Below are 15,684 nucleotides of genomic sequence, written 5' to 3' on the forward strand. Positions count from 1 at the left end.
TTCTCTAGTTTACTTTATCATAAGATTATAGCATATAATACAAAATATGTTAATTGACTGTTTATGTTATTGGTAAGACTTCAGGTCAACTGTAGGCTATTAGCAATTAAGGTTTGGGGGAGTCAAAAATTATACACAGATTTTTGACTGTACAGTTGGCCTCTGCAATGTTTAAAGGCCAACTTACAACCAGTTTGATTTGGAGTTTCTTGAACAGAGTCTGTGGCCTATGGTTATAATTCCAGAACCCAGCATAAAGTATAAAAAGTGAGTGGTCAAAAAATGTTGAAAGTGTCCTGTTTCAATTAATCCATTTATTATTCTGTTAGGCAGCCACGTCTCCAGATCCAAGTGAGATATACGGTACAGCTCAGACCTCAACTACCTCTTTTTTTCTTTTTTTGTTCATGGCCTCATTAGTTTCAGGAATTTTCTGGGCCTCACCCTTCAGAATTTAAACCACGTCCTGAGCCCTGACTTGGCATGAAGATCCAGTCTATTAGTTCCAACAAGAAAATCATTTTGAACTAAGCTTCAACTGGGAGGATTTCCTGGTTATTTTCAATGCAAACAGTGTGTCCCTTTATTTGCTTATCCAGGAAACACTGAAGTATCAGGAAAAGGACAAGGTGCAGAGACTACAAAGAAATCATCGGCTTAAGTAGCAGTCTATGTGTTTCTTGAGAGTCGAGCACCCCTTTTTTTTTTTTTTTTCAAATTTCCATAGCAGTTTCGAAAGAGGAATTCCACGTACACTCCGCCAGTTCCCACCATCTGTTTCTAATTCTAAAGCGGGGTTGTGGCAACAGTGATGAGAGGCTGCCTGCTGAAGTACTGAAGGATAAGAGCTTGCCTGAAAACCCAGGGTTTTTTAATGAGAAACCACCATCTAGAGCCAGGAGAGGTCGCTCATCTTGCAGGAAACTACAAAGTCCACTGCATTTGCAGTGCCCAGCCCTGCACTAAATTGGGTCACAGAACCAGACCTGGTTGATCTCATAGGGTGCTGAGTTTAACGTAGAAAACTGGCTAAGGAATACTATTAGGTCCAGGGCTACCCTGGAAGGAACAAGGTTCGCCCAGAGGAACCACTAGTCATCCAGAGCGGAAGCGTAAGACGCAAGGGGTTCTTTGACCCGGGGGCTTGCTGAGCTTCTGCTACTGCCTAGCCTGAACGGCCTCATCCTGGACTCTCACCCCTTCGACCGGTCCTCGACTGACTCCTGGGCCCTTCTACAGTTTAAAGGATTCTCAGTAGGGAAGGGGCCAGAAAAACAGAAAATACGCCGTCTGAGAGAGAGGTGGGCGCAGCCCTGTCCCCTGCTCCGACTGGCTAGGGGTCCCCCGATCCCTATCTGTGATTGGCTGCTTCCCCAAAGATGCCGCCGGCGGGGCGGATCCCGACGCCAGGTCCTGCACGCCATTCATTGGCTCCTTCCCTGTGGGCGGGGCCTCAGAGCGCTGCGGGAAAGGCGGCCGAGGAGGTGGACGCTGCTAGGGTCTTCGTCTCCGGGCCAGCGGTAAGTGCTTCTCTGGCGGGGCCAAGCGCTTCCGACGCTGCGGAGACTCGACCATGGGAACTAACTGGGCGTCTCCATTTTCGGTTTCCGCCTCGGAGCGCTAGTTCCGGCTGACGAGGGAGGTGGGTAGACAATTGTGCCTCTTCAGAGGTCCTGCAAGCGATCAGCCTTACTCTGCCCTCACCCGCCCTGTGCCCTGGCGCTCTGCCTGGCATCCTGTGCCCCGGAAGTTACCATCCCCCTCTGCTGTCGAATCGCGGAGGTCACCGCCTCCGCACCTCCCTCTCTGGCCCCACGTCTCCAGTCTCTTTCAGGCTCCTCCCCCTTTCCCCTCAAACGTCTTTCCTTGAGGGCCTGGCTCTGCCAAACGCAAGGTTGAAGCAATTAAACGTTTGATAATTAAAGTTTTGTCCGAGTAATTTGTGTATAATAAAAACAAAATAATAAGGCAATAGCTACTAGCCCTAAATCCTTTTTTGCAGAGACTTGCAGAGGCCATCCGGAGAAGGCAATGGCAACCCACTCCAGTACTCTTGCCTGGAAAATCCCATGGACAAGGGAACCTGGTAGGGTTCCATGGGGTCGCTGAGAGTTGAACACGACTGAGCTACTTCACTTTCACTTTTCACTTTCATGCATTGGAGAAGGAAATGGCAACCCACTCCAGTGTTCTTGCCTGGAGAATCCCAGGGACGGGGGAGCCTGGTGGGCTGCCGTCTATGGGATCGTACAGAGTCGGACACGACTGAAGCGACTTAGCAGCAGCAGCAGCAGCAGAGGCCATCACTTAACTTTTTTATGTTTAGAGCTTTTTATGGCTCTCTAAATAATATGCTTCCATCCTATTTTCTTGATTTATCATTTTGGTATTTACCCGACTTCCCTTTTGCTACCATCTTCTCAGTTTTCAGTAGCTATTTTTATTCATGTGTTCATCCACATTTGTTCGTTTATCTGTGATAAATCATAGATATCAATGTCTGTTGTGTAGTTGGTATCTCTTGGTGCCCCTCCGTTTTAGATGAGGATGTTGATATTTCTTTCATATACAGCCTTCTAACAGCTGGACCTCAACATTTACATTTAATTCTCATGTATTCAAAAATATTTGAGCACTGTTTTTGGCATTGAGGATATGGTAGTAAACAGACTATGTCCCTATCCTCATGAAACTTGTACTGTGGGAAGTAAGACACATAGATGTCAAATGACATTCAGAGCAGGAATTTGGAGGTCATTTCAAGCTGGAAGGACAGCAGGAATCCAAGTGGGGTGGAATGAATGGATATGGGGGGTCTGCAAGAAAGTGGAAATTTCCCCTTTTACTTGACAGGGCTGTTTCAGGGTCAAGAGGGAGCTTCCTGTTGGAATGAGGGCTGGAGAACCAGGATAGCCTGTTCGGTAGGTTAGTGACAGTAAGACAAGCTTTTAGGGTGCTGATCCTACAGTGTGGTAGTGACAGTGGGAGGAGGAAAAGCAAGAGGCAAGGAGGCCAGTGAGAAGGCACCACCTGCTGCTTGCCTGTAACAGTCCTTCAAAATCTACTTATTGCCCCACTTCTTCAGGAAGCCTTACTGAACTACCCTAAACCACCGTGATTTCTCTCTCCTCTTGAGTTTTTATTATCCCTGAAGCTAGAGAGGTTAGATACTTTGCCCAGGATAGAATGATGGAGCCCAGAACCAAGCATCTGTAATATGAAAAGAGTAGTGTAATAATTTCTACTTAGGGTTGTGAAATTCATTGAGTCAGTTCATTTAAAAAGCTCAAAGGAATACCTGGCATATAGTGTATTCAAGGAGTGTTTGCTATTATTACTAACGTATAGTATGCTCTCAACTCCCTGCTGCTGCTGCTGCTAAGTCGCTTCAGTCGTGTCCAACTCTGTGAGACCCCAGAGACGGCAGCCCACCAGGCTCTGCCATCCCTGGGATTCTCCAGGCAAGAACACTGGAGTGGGTTGCCATTTCCTTTTCCAGTGCAAGAAAGTGAAAAGTGAAAGTGAAGTTGCTCAGTTATGTCCGATTCTTCGCGACCCCATGGACTGCAGCCTACCAGGCTCCTCCATCCATGGGATTTTCCAGGCAAGAGTACTGGAGTGGGTTGCCATTGCCTTCTCCCTCAACTCCCTAACTAGTTATAAAAGCATTTTGGGTTTAGGAACTATTTTCTATGTCTCAGTCAGGTATTTATTCAGCAGTACTGCAGGGCAGGCACTATTTAGGCCCTCAGGATACAATGACGACTAAGACCATCAGGGCTCTTCCCTTTATAGACAGCGGGTAATACATACTTGCACAGTGAACAAATACACATTGCCGACTGTACCAAGAGCCTACCACTGTTCCTTTGTACACACATATAGCCTGGGCAGAAATCTCAGGTCTCTTGCTGGAGTAGTGAATTCATCAATAATGGGTTTAATTATCATCAGATGACCTTTGTTTTTATCTTCCAAGGGGTGTTTGTCCATATCTGCTTCTAACATATCACCGAGGAGATTGTCTTGGCATCTTAGTGGATGTTAGTACTGGAAAAGTGGGCAGAGATTTACAGGAGGTGGGGAAGTATTGCTGATTTCCTTATACCTTACACTTCAGTGTGCATCACAAGAAAACAAAATGAGCCTATAGGCAATGGGCTTCTGGCATGTTAACTTTTCTGCATCTTGGTGTAAATATACATAGAAACATCCTGGAGAGTGAAGTGAAGTGAAGTCACTCAGTCGTGTCCAACTCTTTGCAACCCCATGGACACCAGGCTCCTCCGTCCATGGGATTTTCTAGCCAAGAGTACTGGAGTGGGTTGCCATTTCCTTCTCCAGGGAACTTCCCGACCCAGGGATTGAACCCAGGTCTCCCACATTGTAGACAGACGCTTTACCGTCTGAGCCACCAGGGAGGCTGGGGGTATTTCTGGCCTTAGTTTGGCTACTGAAATACCACATGGCTAAGTTCTCTTGAATTCACCCAAGTTGAAGAGGAATAGTGTTACTCTGCAGAGCATGATAGAGGTAGAGTGAGAATGGTCTGGCCAGTGAACCCCAAGGAGGTCAGAGATGATCAGGCGAATGGAAACAGAATTCTCAACATCCCAACTCTCAGGCAGCCCCAGATGCCCCTTCTGTGATGTGAGAAACGTGACTCAATCAGATTCAGTTGGGAAGGCCAGTGCTTATTAAACAGGGTCCATGAAGGGAATGGCTACTTACTCCAGTATTCTTGCCTGGGAAGTCCCATGGGCAGAGGAGCCTGGCAGGCTACAGTCCATGGGGTTGCAGAGAGTCAGACGTAACTTGGTGATAAACCACCACCATGAAAGATCCGGATGAGGCAGCTGTTGCTTTCAGTCACTACCTATTCCTATTACTGCTCCCGCTGCGCTTCTCCTTTTTCTCTTATTTGTGTTTCTTCCCTTCTCAGCCTTCAGTGCCTCCGCCTGGTTTTCTTCGTGTTCTGAGGAGGGGTGACAGGAACCATGGATCCCGCAGCGTTGATGGAAGCTGTAGTAGAAGAAGTGGCCTGTCCCATCTGCATGACCTTCCTGAAGGAGCCTGTGAGCATTGACTGTGGCCACAGCTTCTGCCACAGCTGTCTCTCAGGACTCTGGGAGGTCCCAGGAGAATCCCAGAACTGGGGTTACTCGTGTCCCCTGTGCCGGGCTCCGATCCAGCCCAGGAACCTGCGGCCTAATTGGCAGTTGGCCAATGTTGTGGAAAAAGTCCGCCGGCTGGGGCTGCATCCTGGAATGGGGCTGAGGGCTGACGTGTGTGAGCCCCACAGAGAACAGCTGAAGATGTTCTGCAAAGAGGATGGCCTGATCGTGTGCGAGGCCTGCAGCCAGTCCCCTGAGCATCAGGCCCACAGTGTTGTGCCCATGGAGGATGTCGCCTGGGATTATAAGGTGGGAGATGGAGGTCAGCCCCCATCCCCAATCCAGTTTCTCCCCTGCCCCTCACTTGGCTATCTCTAGATCAAGAACTTGAAAGGGGGCCCCAGAGACAAGATGAGAACTGATTGCTTTGACTTCTCACACCACCAGGTCCTGGGTGCCTGATCCAGTGAGCTGTACCTCTCTGTGCTTTTCTGACCTTTCTTCCTTCCCTCCCACTTCCAAACCTACCCCCACCCCTTTCTTGATCCTACAGGCCTTAATGCCTAACCCAAACTTGCTTTGCCTACTGAGAATTTGAGGGAGACCAATTTGGGTTAGCTGGGGTTCTGGGTGCCTTGGATGAGGTCATCAAGACTGTACCTATCAGAACCTGCAAATTCCTAGCAATACCACAAATGATCTTTTGATATCAGGTGAGTCACTTTAAACTCCTCATTTTATAGACAGAAATGAAGACTTGGAAATCTGAGATCATGATCATTGGTTTTAGAGCTAGAAAGGACCATGGCAGAGTCATGTAGGATTGAGTTAGATTGATCTCATCTTGTAGGGTCCCTTCTGACTCACGTTAGTGAAAGGAAGATCAAAGACTGGAACTCAGGTCTTCTTTCTCCTTACCTAGTGTTCTTTCTCTTCTTCTTACCTTTCATTTATTGACGGGCTTTTGGGAAAGCCATCTCTGACAGACAGACTGCTCCTTTTTTATAGCTATCCTTATTGACTTCTAACTTCTTTTTCCTTAGATGTCCATCAGTTCAGTTCAGTTCAGTCGCTCAGTCATGTACAACTCTTTGCAACCCCATGGATCGCAGCACACCAGGCCTCCCTGTCCATCACCAATTCCCAGAGTTCACTCAAACTCATGTCCATCGAGTCGGTGATTGCATCCAGCCATCTCATCCTCTATTGTCCCCTTCTCCTGCCCCCAATCCCTCCCAGCATAAGTGTCTTTTCCAATGAGTCAACTCTTCACATCAGGTGGCCAAAGTATTGGAGTTTCAGCTTCAACATCAGTCCTTCGAATGAACACCCAGGCTGACATCTTTATCGGATACATTGATCCTCTACTGGTCTTAATTCTTAAAGTTGACATTAGAAGGCAAAAGTGTTAGATGAATCCCTGATTTAGCTGTTTTCCTCTGCAAAGAGAATTTCTGAGAAATTAAGTGTTTATGTTGTTTTGCAAGTGTTAAAATAGGGAGGCAATATACCTTATACATAAGAATTAAAGAGCTAAGTTAAATCCCAGCCCAGCCATTTACCAGCTGAATAACTTTGAATAGATCACTCTCTAAGCCTCAGTTTTATTGGTAAATCTTTAATAAAATGGTTAATATTGTTATGAGATTACCTTATGCTTTCCAGTAGTAATCTCTTGCATTAGTATCTAAGATAGTACTCTTTTAATGTCCATATAAACCATGCAAGGATCTTGCAAAAATTCAGATTCTGATTCAGGGAGGTCTAGGATGAAGCCCAAGGTCCTGCATTGCTAACAAGATCCCAGGTGATACTGATGCTGCTGATACACTTGGGCCACACTTTGAATAACAATGTTTAGGAGGCTGTAGGGTAACAAGGCAGGAGAGTATGAAAAGAGGCATGCATAGGAAAAGTCCAAGGTAGTTTTCTGGCAAAGTTGGAGACAGATCTTTTCTTCTACTTTACAGAAACTTGGAGACTGTGGGAGATTAAGTGATTCTCAGATGGAAAGACCTTGGCTCTCATCTGGGCAGGAATCTTCTGTGGCTTCCCTTTCTCCCATTCTGGCCCATCCTCTGAGGGATGCTTGTTTTCCCATCACCTGCCAATGCTTGGAAGCCTGAAAATCCACGCAGGCTGCCCGAGGTGGCCTCATGAGGTTTTTATCTCTTTCAGTGGAAACTCCATGAGGCTCTGGAACATCTGAGGAAAGAGCAGGAAGATGCCTGGAAGCTGGAAGTTGGTGAGAGGAAACGAACTGCCAACTGGAAGGCAAGTTGCCCCTTGATGAAAAGAATCTGTGTGGTCCCTGTGTTGTCCTGAAGCTGGCTTCCTTATGGCCCCCTCCTTATCCCTGTGAGGCAGAATGTGGGGTTTGAGGTCAGAAAGCCTGGGGTCCTCATACCAGCTTTCTGTACCAGGTGTGCAGCTTTAAGCAAACCTTGGAACCACTTGCTTTTAAGGTCCTTGAATGTCATGTAGGGAGAACCTCTGGGCTTACATCCTCATATGTGAGAAAGGAAAAGTGCACACCTCACATGTACTTTAGCTCACAGAGGTGTGACTTGTTTAATGCTTAGTAGAGCATAGTTTCTGTTTCTCTTTCCTCAGCTAAAGCATATTTACTATAAGTTAAGTAATTAAAATATTGGAAAATCAGCTTGGAAATAAACTCGAGGCCCGTAACTGTCAAACTATCTCAGTCCACGGGAGGTAGCATTGAATCAATCTAAAACAACATGAAGAATTGATACAATACTAGTAAGAAACAAAAGCAACTAACAGTGTAACTTCACACTGTCTTAGAGGCTTAAGGGTAATGCTTCTGAAAACAGAATATATTATTCTGAAAATGGAAACTAATCTAGAACATAGAGCGCCAAGATAGTATCCTGAGCCCTACTGGGGTTAATAAGAGTTAGTAATAGGGACTAAGGAGCATGTCCTGGAGCTGTGGGAATAGGAAAGTAGGAAAAATATCCTTTATCTTTGCATTTATAGTGCCTGGCACACAGTTGGTACCAAAACATTTCAGAGTATGTTTATATGTACATGCCAGTGTCCTCAATCTTGGGTGGCCCTTATACGACCAGTATCTGTGCTGATTTCTTTCTTTTTTTTTTTTAATTTTATTTTCAATTAGAGGATAGTTACTTTGCAATATTGTGTTGGTTTCTGCCATACATCAACATGAATCACCCATAGGTATACATATGTCCCCTCCCTCTTGAACCTCTCTCCTACTTCCCACTGTATCCCACCCCTCTGCTCACAGAGCACCCACAGATTGAGCTCCCTGCTTCATATAGCAAATTCCCACTGGCTATCTGTTTTACATATGGTATGTATATGTTTCAATGCTTCTCTCTCAATCCATCCCACCCTTTTCTTCCATGACTGTGTCTGCCAGTCTGTTCTCTGTGTCTGCATCTCCATTGCTGCCCTGCAAATAGGTTCATCAGTACCATCTTTCTAGATTACGCATATATGCATTAATATATGATACTTGTTTTTCTCTTTCTGACTGACTTCACTCTGTATAATAGGCTCTAGGTTCATCCACCTCAGTAGAACTGACTCAAATGTGTTCCTTTTTATGGCTGAGTAATATACCATTGTATATATGTACCACAACTTCTTTATTCATCTGTCGATGAACATCTAGGTTGCTTCCATATCCTAGCTATTGTAAATAGTGCTACGATGAACATTGGGGTACATGTGTCTTTGTCAGTTATGGTTTCCTTAAGAGTATATGCCCAGTAGTGGGATTGTTGGGTCATTTGGTAGTTTTATTCATAGTTTTTTAAGGAATCTCCATACTCTTCTCTATAGTGGCTGTATCATTCCCACCAACAGTGCAAGAGAGTTTCCCTTTTCTCCAAACCCTCTCCAGCATTTATTGTTTGTAGATTTTTTGATGACGGCCATTCTGACAGATATGAGGTGATACCTCATTGTTGTTTTGATTGTATTTCTCTAATAATCAGTGATGTTGAGCATCTTTTCATGTGTTTATTAGCCATCTGTGTGTTTCTTTGGTGAATTGTCTGTTTAGGTCTTCTGCCCACTTTTTGATTGGGTTGTTTTTTCTGTTATTCAGCTGCATGAGCTGCTTGTATATTTTGGAGATTAATCCTTTGTCAGTTGTTTCATTTGCTGTTATTTTATCCCATTCCAAGGATTGTCTTTTCACCTTGTTTATAATTTCCTTTGCTGTGCAAAAGCTTTTAAGTTTAATTAGGTTCCATTTGTTTATTTTGGTTTCATTAGTCTAGAAAGTGGGTCTTTGAGGATCTTGCTGTGATAATTATGATTGTGAAAGATAAATATAAAAATAAAAGCAAGCTCAGAGTGTGTTCTGCCTATGTTTTCCTATAAGAGTTTTGTAGTTTATGTCTTACATTAAGGTCTTTTAATCCATTTTGAGTTTATCTTTGTGTATGGTGCTAGGAAGTAGTCTAATTTCATTCTGTTACATATAGCTGCCTAATTTTCCCAGCACCACTTACTGGAAGAGACTATCTTTTCTCCATTGTATATTTTTGCCTCCTTTGTCAAACATAGGGTGCCCATGGGTGTGTGGATCTTTCTATCTTGTTCCATTTTTGGTCTGTATTTCTGTTTTGTGCCAGTACTATACTGTCTTGATGACTGTAGCTTTATAATATAATCTGAAGTCAGGAAGGTTGATTCCTCCAGCTCCATTCTTCTTTCTCAAGATTGCTTTGGCTATTTGGGGTCTTTTGTGTTTCCATACAAATTATGAAATTTTTTGTTCTAGTTCTGTGGAAAATATCATTGGTAGTTTGATAGGGATTGCGTTGAATCTTTAGATTGTTTGGGTAGTATAATCATTTTCACAAGATAGATTCTGCCAGTCCGAGAGCATGGTCTATCTCTCCATCTGTTTGGCATCTTTGATTTCTTTCATCAGTGTCTTACAGTTTTCTGCATACAGGTCTTTTGTCTCTTTAGATAGGTTTATTCCTAGGTATTTTATTCTTTTTGTTGCAGTGGTGAATGGGAATGTTTCCTTAATTTATCTTTCTGATTTTTCATTGTTAGTGTATAAGAATGCAAGAGATTTCTGTGTATTAATTTTATATCCTGCAACTTTACTATATTCATTGATTAGCACTAGTAATTCTCTTGTGGCATCTTTAGGATTTTCTAGATATAGTATCATGTCATCTGCAAACAGTTTTACTTCTTCTTTTCCAATCTGGATTCCTTTTATTCATTTTTCTTCTCTGATTACTGTGGCTGGAACTTCTGAAACTACGTTGAATAATAGTGGCAAGAGTGGCCTTGTCTTGTTCCTGATGTTAGGTGAGATGCTTTCAGTTTTTCACCATTAAGAATGTTTGCTATGGGTTTGTCATATATGACCTTTATTATGTTCAGGTATGTTCCTTCTGTGCCTACTTTCTGGAGAGTTTTTATCATAAATGGGTGTTGAATTTTATCAAAAGCTTTCTCTGCATCTATTGAGATCATATGGTTTTTATCTTTCAGTTTGTTAGTATGGTGTATCATATTGATTGATTTGTATCCCTGGGATAAAGCCCACTTGATCATAAATATGATCTTTCTAATGTGTTGTTGGATTCTGTTTGCTGGAATTTTGTTGAGGATTTTTGCATCTATCTTCATCAGTGACATTGGCCTGTAATTTTCTTTTTTTATTGGCATCTTTGTCTAGTTTTAGTAACAGGATGATGGTGGCCTCACGGAATGAGTTTGGGAGTTTTTATTGCTCTTCAATTTTCTGGAAGAGTTTGAGCAGAATAGGTGTTAGCTGTTCTATAAACTTTTGGTAGTATTCACCTGTAAAGCTATCTGGCCCTGGGCTTTTGTTGGAAGATTTTTTATTACAGTTTTGATTTCTGTGCTTGTAGTTCATCTGTTCATATTTTCTATTTCTTCCTGGTTCAGTTTTGGAAGGTTATACTTTTCTAAGACTGTCCATTTCTTCCAGGTTATCCTTTTTATTGGCATATAGTTGCTTGTAGTAATCTCTTATGGTTTTTGTATTTTGGTGCTGTCTGTTGTAACTTCCCCTTTTTCACTTCTAATTTTATTGATTTCAGTCTTCTCCCTTTTTTCCTTGATGTCTGGCTAATGGTTCATCAGATTTTGTTTATCTTCTCAAAGAACCAGCTTTTAGTTTTATTGATCTTTGCTACTGTCTCCTTCATTTCTTTTTCATTTATTTCTGCTCTGACCTTTATGATTTCTTTCCTTCTACTAACTTTTGGGGGTTTTTTGTGCTGATTTCGGATCCTGGCTGTGCAGATACAGGTGGAAACCCGAAAGCAGAGCATCATATGGGAGTTTGAGAAATATCGGCGATTACTAAAGAAAAAACAGCCACCAGGCCGGCGGCTGGAGGTGGAGGCTGCTGCAGCTCTGGCCAGCCTGGAGCAGGAGGAAGGAGAGACCATGCGGAAACTGGAGTTGAATCATGAGGCACTCATTCAGCAGAGCCGGGTCCTATGGAGGATGATTGCAGAGCTGGAAGAGAGGTCTCAGAGGCCTGTCCGCTGGATGCTGCAGGTGAGGAGCAGGTTTTCCTGGGATGTCTGAGCCAGACCTGAAGGTAGCCTGGCATTCTGAGAGAGGGGATTGCCTAGTCTTCAGTAGGGCCTGTCAGCACTCGGGCAGCCAGCACGGATCTTGTTACCCACCACCAATCCTGGTTGTTCCCATACCCTGATCTGATGAATGGCCTCGCAGCCTCCTAGATGGGCATCGTTTAGGCAGCTCTTGCATCATACCTATTCCTCCCCTCTGGCCAGAGAGTTGAGATGGAGCCCGAGGTCAGCCAGTCTGGCAAGAGGGCTAGGGCTGCCCTGCCCACTCCTGTAGGCTTCTCCCCTCGACCCCTGCATGCCTCCTCTCAAGCTTTCTGCCTCTCTCTCCATACAGAGACCTCTGTGTCTGTCTGGTCCCATTGAGGAATAGGGCATACTCATATGCTGCCTTTCTTTTTCTCCTTCCAGGGTATTCAGGAAGTCTTAAACAGGTATGTTTCCATCTTTGGGATAGTGGGGCCTGGCCAGAGCTAGAAATGGGGAAGGAACGTAGACCAAGTACCTACAGAAAAGTGGGTGCTGGTCTGTAACCTTCTCCCTATTCTGCTGTATTGTATAAAGAAGCTTTGAACATCTTTCTTTTTTTAATTTGTATTGTTGCTTGGTCAAATTCATTTCAACCATTACCAATAAGAATTTAGGTGAGAGCTATAAAATGTGTGGTGGCCTAAGCAAGTGGCCCAAGGAGAGGGAGTGCCTGCAGGTGTCTGCATGAGCATAGGTCCTCTGAGTCTGCGTGCCAGCCCTTCTCCTCTGCTGTGCACCTCTGCCTCTCCTAATGTCAGAGTCATACCTAACCCTTCCTATGGCCCGGGAATGTGATTATCTCTCTGTGCCATAGACTGTTTGGCCCAGTCAGATAATCATCACCTCCCTGTTCTGCCTGGTGTTGTGAGGAGGGGCTGCTCACTGACTCCATCCCTAGCCAAGCCCCCTTCCCTGTACTAAGGGAAGGCCCCACCCTTTGGCAGAGCCAGGATTACTAACCCAAGGCCTTCCCCATCTACCAGGAGCAAGTCCTGGAGTCTGCAGAGACCGGAACCAGTCTCCCTGGAGCTGAAGACAGACTGCCGTGTGCTGGGGCTCAGAGAGATCCTGAAGACATATGCAGGTAACGAGTGCAGGGCAGGCTTGTGGGGAGTGGGTCCCCTCCCCGAGGAAAGAAATCTTCCAGTGCCCTCTGGATGCCCCATCTGTCCTCACCCTCACCCGTCATGGAGGAAATCCATGGCTGTATCTGTCACAGAGACGTCACCCAGGCCCCCTCACTCTGTGTCAGGGTGCCAACCAAGACCTTTTTCCTCAGCGGATGTGCGGCTGGATCCAGACACTGCCTACTCTCGCCTCATCGTGTCTGAGGACAGGAAATGTGTGCGCTATGGAGACACCAAGCAGAAGCTGCCCGACAACCCTGAAAGATTTTACCGCTACAACATTGTCCTGGGCAGTCAGTGCATCTCCTCGGGCCGGCACTACTGGGAGGTGGAGGTGGGAGACAGGTCCGAATGGGGCCTGGGCGTGTGCAAGGAGAACGTAGACCGGAAGGAGGTGGTCTTCTTATCCCCCCACTATGGATTCTGGGTGATCAGGCTGAGGAAGGGCAATGAGTACCGGGCAGGCACTGACGAGTACCCCCTCCTATCCTTGCCCGTCCCTCCCCGCCGGGTGGGAGTCTTCCTGGATTATGAGGCTCATGACATCTCCTTCTACAACGTGACTGACAACGGCTCCCACATTTTCACTTTCCCCCACTACCCCTTTCCTGGGCGCCTCCTGCCCTATTTTAGCCCTTGCTACAGCATCGGAGCCAACAACACCGCTCCCCTGGCCATCTGCTCCCTGGATGGGGAGGACTAAGCCAACGTTTTAGCCAGAGGCCTTGGAATTTCACCTGGCCTGCAGGGGTCTGAAGGGAGGACCCTGCCCCTGGTGAGGTGATCCTGCCCAGAGAACTGAGCTGAGGCTGGAACCCAGGGATTCCACTGCCTGACCCAGTGGTCTCTCACTCCTGGGCCAACGTCTCCCACTAAACCGCTCATGTTAAAAAGCTGAGGCTTGGCCAGAGGAGCATTGCAGCCCTGCGGGAAGTGTAACAAGGCTTTTTGTGAGGATCACAGTGGTCCTAAGGATCAGGACAGTCCTTTCTGCAGGTCACACCCCTCGTCTACATCTGTGTCAGGACCATAATTCAGTGAGGATAATGAAGTAGATCTCACCTTCAGGAAACCCACTGGGTCAGGTTTACCAATAACCAGAAGAATCCTGTCCGTCTCCAGAGCTGGTTACTGTGCCAACACCAGCAGGAGGATGCTTCACCTGAGGTTTGCCACCTCTGAGCACCCATGTTTGACCCCAGCACTCTGACCTCCCAACTGGAGAAAGGTGTCACTGACTGCCCAGATCCCCCACAGTGGCTGTCCCCTCTCTGAGCACAAGCTGGGCGAGTCACTATCTCAGACTCTAAGTAAACCTGTGTCCTACTCCTGCCCTTTTCTCCAAACATCAGGATCAGAAACATATGAACCTTTGTTTCTATTTTCACTTCATAGATGAAGAAACTGAAACGGCCTTAATACAGCCAGTTATTTCTCACAGAGGTGTGGAGAGAAGAGTACATGGATAATATAAATACTTCTCACACTCAAATGAAACAAAGTTGATGAGCTCACTTCTCAGGTCACACGTCTGCATATCATTCATTACATTCAGGTCTGAACACCCCAGTCTTTGAAAGATTTTAAGTGTCCTCAATGGGAAAATGGGTGTAATAACTGCATCCTCTCCTACCTCACAGAGTCGTGAAGATCTCAGATCCATCCTGAACGTTTGTTCCTTTCTCAGGGACAAGGAAGGCAAGCCATGGATTTTTGCCTGTGGTGACCTTCCCATCTTGCCTTTTCCCAGCATCTTTGCAGCACTGCCTTAGTTTCCTAGCACCTCTTCTGTCCTACCCTTCAATAGAAAGATGCCCTGCCTGGGAAACTTCAGGCCACGGTAACATATTCAACATCGATATGTGTTTGTCTTGGATTAGAACAGGGACTGTGACATCAGGGTAGAGACTAGAAATAATACAAAGAAAAATATAAAACAAATGCACTGAAAGGAAGGCTCACCCATAATCTCCTTGGGCAAAAATTTGGATCTTTGTACGTCACCAAGGGAATGTTCATAGTTCTAGTAACTACATAATATTCTGCCTTTATCTTCTCTAAATCTGTGACAAATGAAAGCAGGAGGAAAGAGTGGGGATAAAGAATAGGACTAGGCACAAAAAGCTATATATTAAAATGAAGGTGAATTAAGACTGTATCTGGGCTATTGTTGTGTGTGGCGAAATTAATTCATTACAGGTCTTCAGGGTATGAAGTGGGAACAGTTGTGCTGGAATCAGACTGTGAGACAGGTGTATGAAAACTGTGGGCTTTACCTATTTCAGGGGCTACAAGATACACGTATTGTCACATTGATGCTATGTAACACAACCTCTGATGTAGTTTAAGCTTGAAGATGGTGACTGTTGAGTTAGGATTGGGCAGCAAAGTAGACATGGGTGAGATACATACAGAAGCAACATAATTCCTGTAATAAAGATTAGTATAAATTGTCTTTCTGACTTCATTGTATTGGCTGTTCACATGTAAAGAAGGTGAAGCAGGCCAAAATAGAGAAATAAGCTCATTCTACCCACTATGCTTCCAAGTTGCTCCTTGAGCATTAGTGCAGAGTGGGAGAACTTTCCATCATCTGCCTGGAAGGGAATGAACTGGTAAGTCACACACCTGGTCCTGGCAAAGGGTTGAGCTGATCTACATGAGAAAGACTTTGTGTGTATAGGGGGGCCGGGCAGAGGAATTCCCTGGGTAAGTGTGTGTATAGACATGAGAAATAGATATGCAGAAAGTGCTTCCAGTTATGTCCATGGAAACTTCTCAGAGACGCTAGGGACTGAAACACTGGTGTTCTTTTAC

General features: G+C 45.2%; 1 protein-coding gene across 1 annotated transcript; it reads left to right on the forward strand.

The window, feature by feature from the left end:
• The first annotated feature begins 1,480 nt into the window (after window positions 1-1,480).
• TRIM68 (tripartite motif containing 68) lies at window positions 1,481-15,345 on the forward strand. Its single transcript, XM_068988698.1, has 7 exons — window positions 1,481-1,520; window positions 4,943-5,423; window positions 7,293-7,388; window positions 11,415-11,675; window positions 12,122-12,144; window positions 12,724-12,824; window positions 13,020-15,345. The coding sequence occupies exons 2-7, from the start codon at window positions 4,998-5,000 to the stop codon at window positions 13,568-13,570; spliced, it is 1,458 nt and encodes a 485-aa protein (XP_068844799.1). The 5' UTR covers window positions 1,481-1,520; window positions 4,943-4,997; the 3' UTR covers window positions 13,571-15,345.
• Window positions 15,346-15,684: the final 339 nt, after the last annotated feature.

This window comes from Capricornis sumatraensis, chromosome 16 (assembly GCF_032405125.1).
Source record: "Capricornis sumatraensis isolate serow.1 chromosome 16, serow.2, whole genome shotgun sequence".
In the NCBI taxonomy this organism is placed as follows: domain Eukaryota; kingdom Metazoa; phylum Chordata; class Mammalia; order Artiodactyla; family Bovidae; genus Capricornis; species Capricornis sumatraensis.

Coding starts and splice junctions, on each gene's coding strand:
- TRIM68 (XM_068988698.1), top strand. CDS start 4,998: ATGGATCCCGCAGCGTTGATGGAAGCTGTAGTAGAAGAAGTGGCCTGT. Junction 5,424..7,292: donor ATGTCGCCTGGGATTATAAG/GTGGGAGATGGA, acceptor TATCTCTTTCAG/TGGAAACTCCATGAGGCTCT. Junction 7,389..11,414: donor AACGAACTGCCAACTGGAAG/GCAAGTTGCCCC, acceptor CTGGCTGTGCAG/ATACAGGTGGAAACCCGAAA.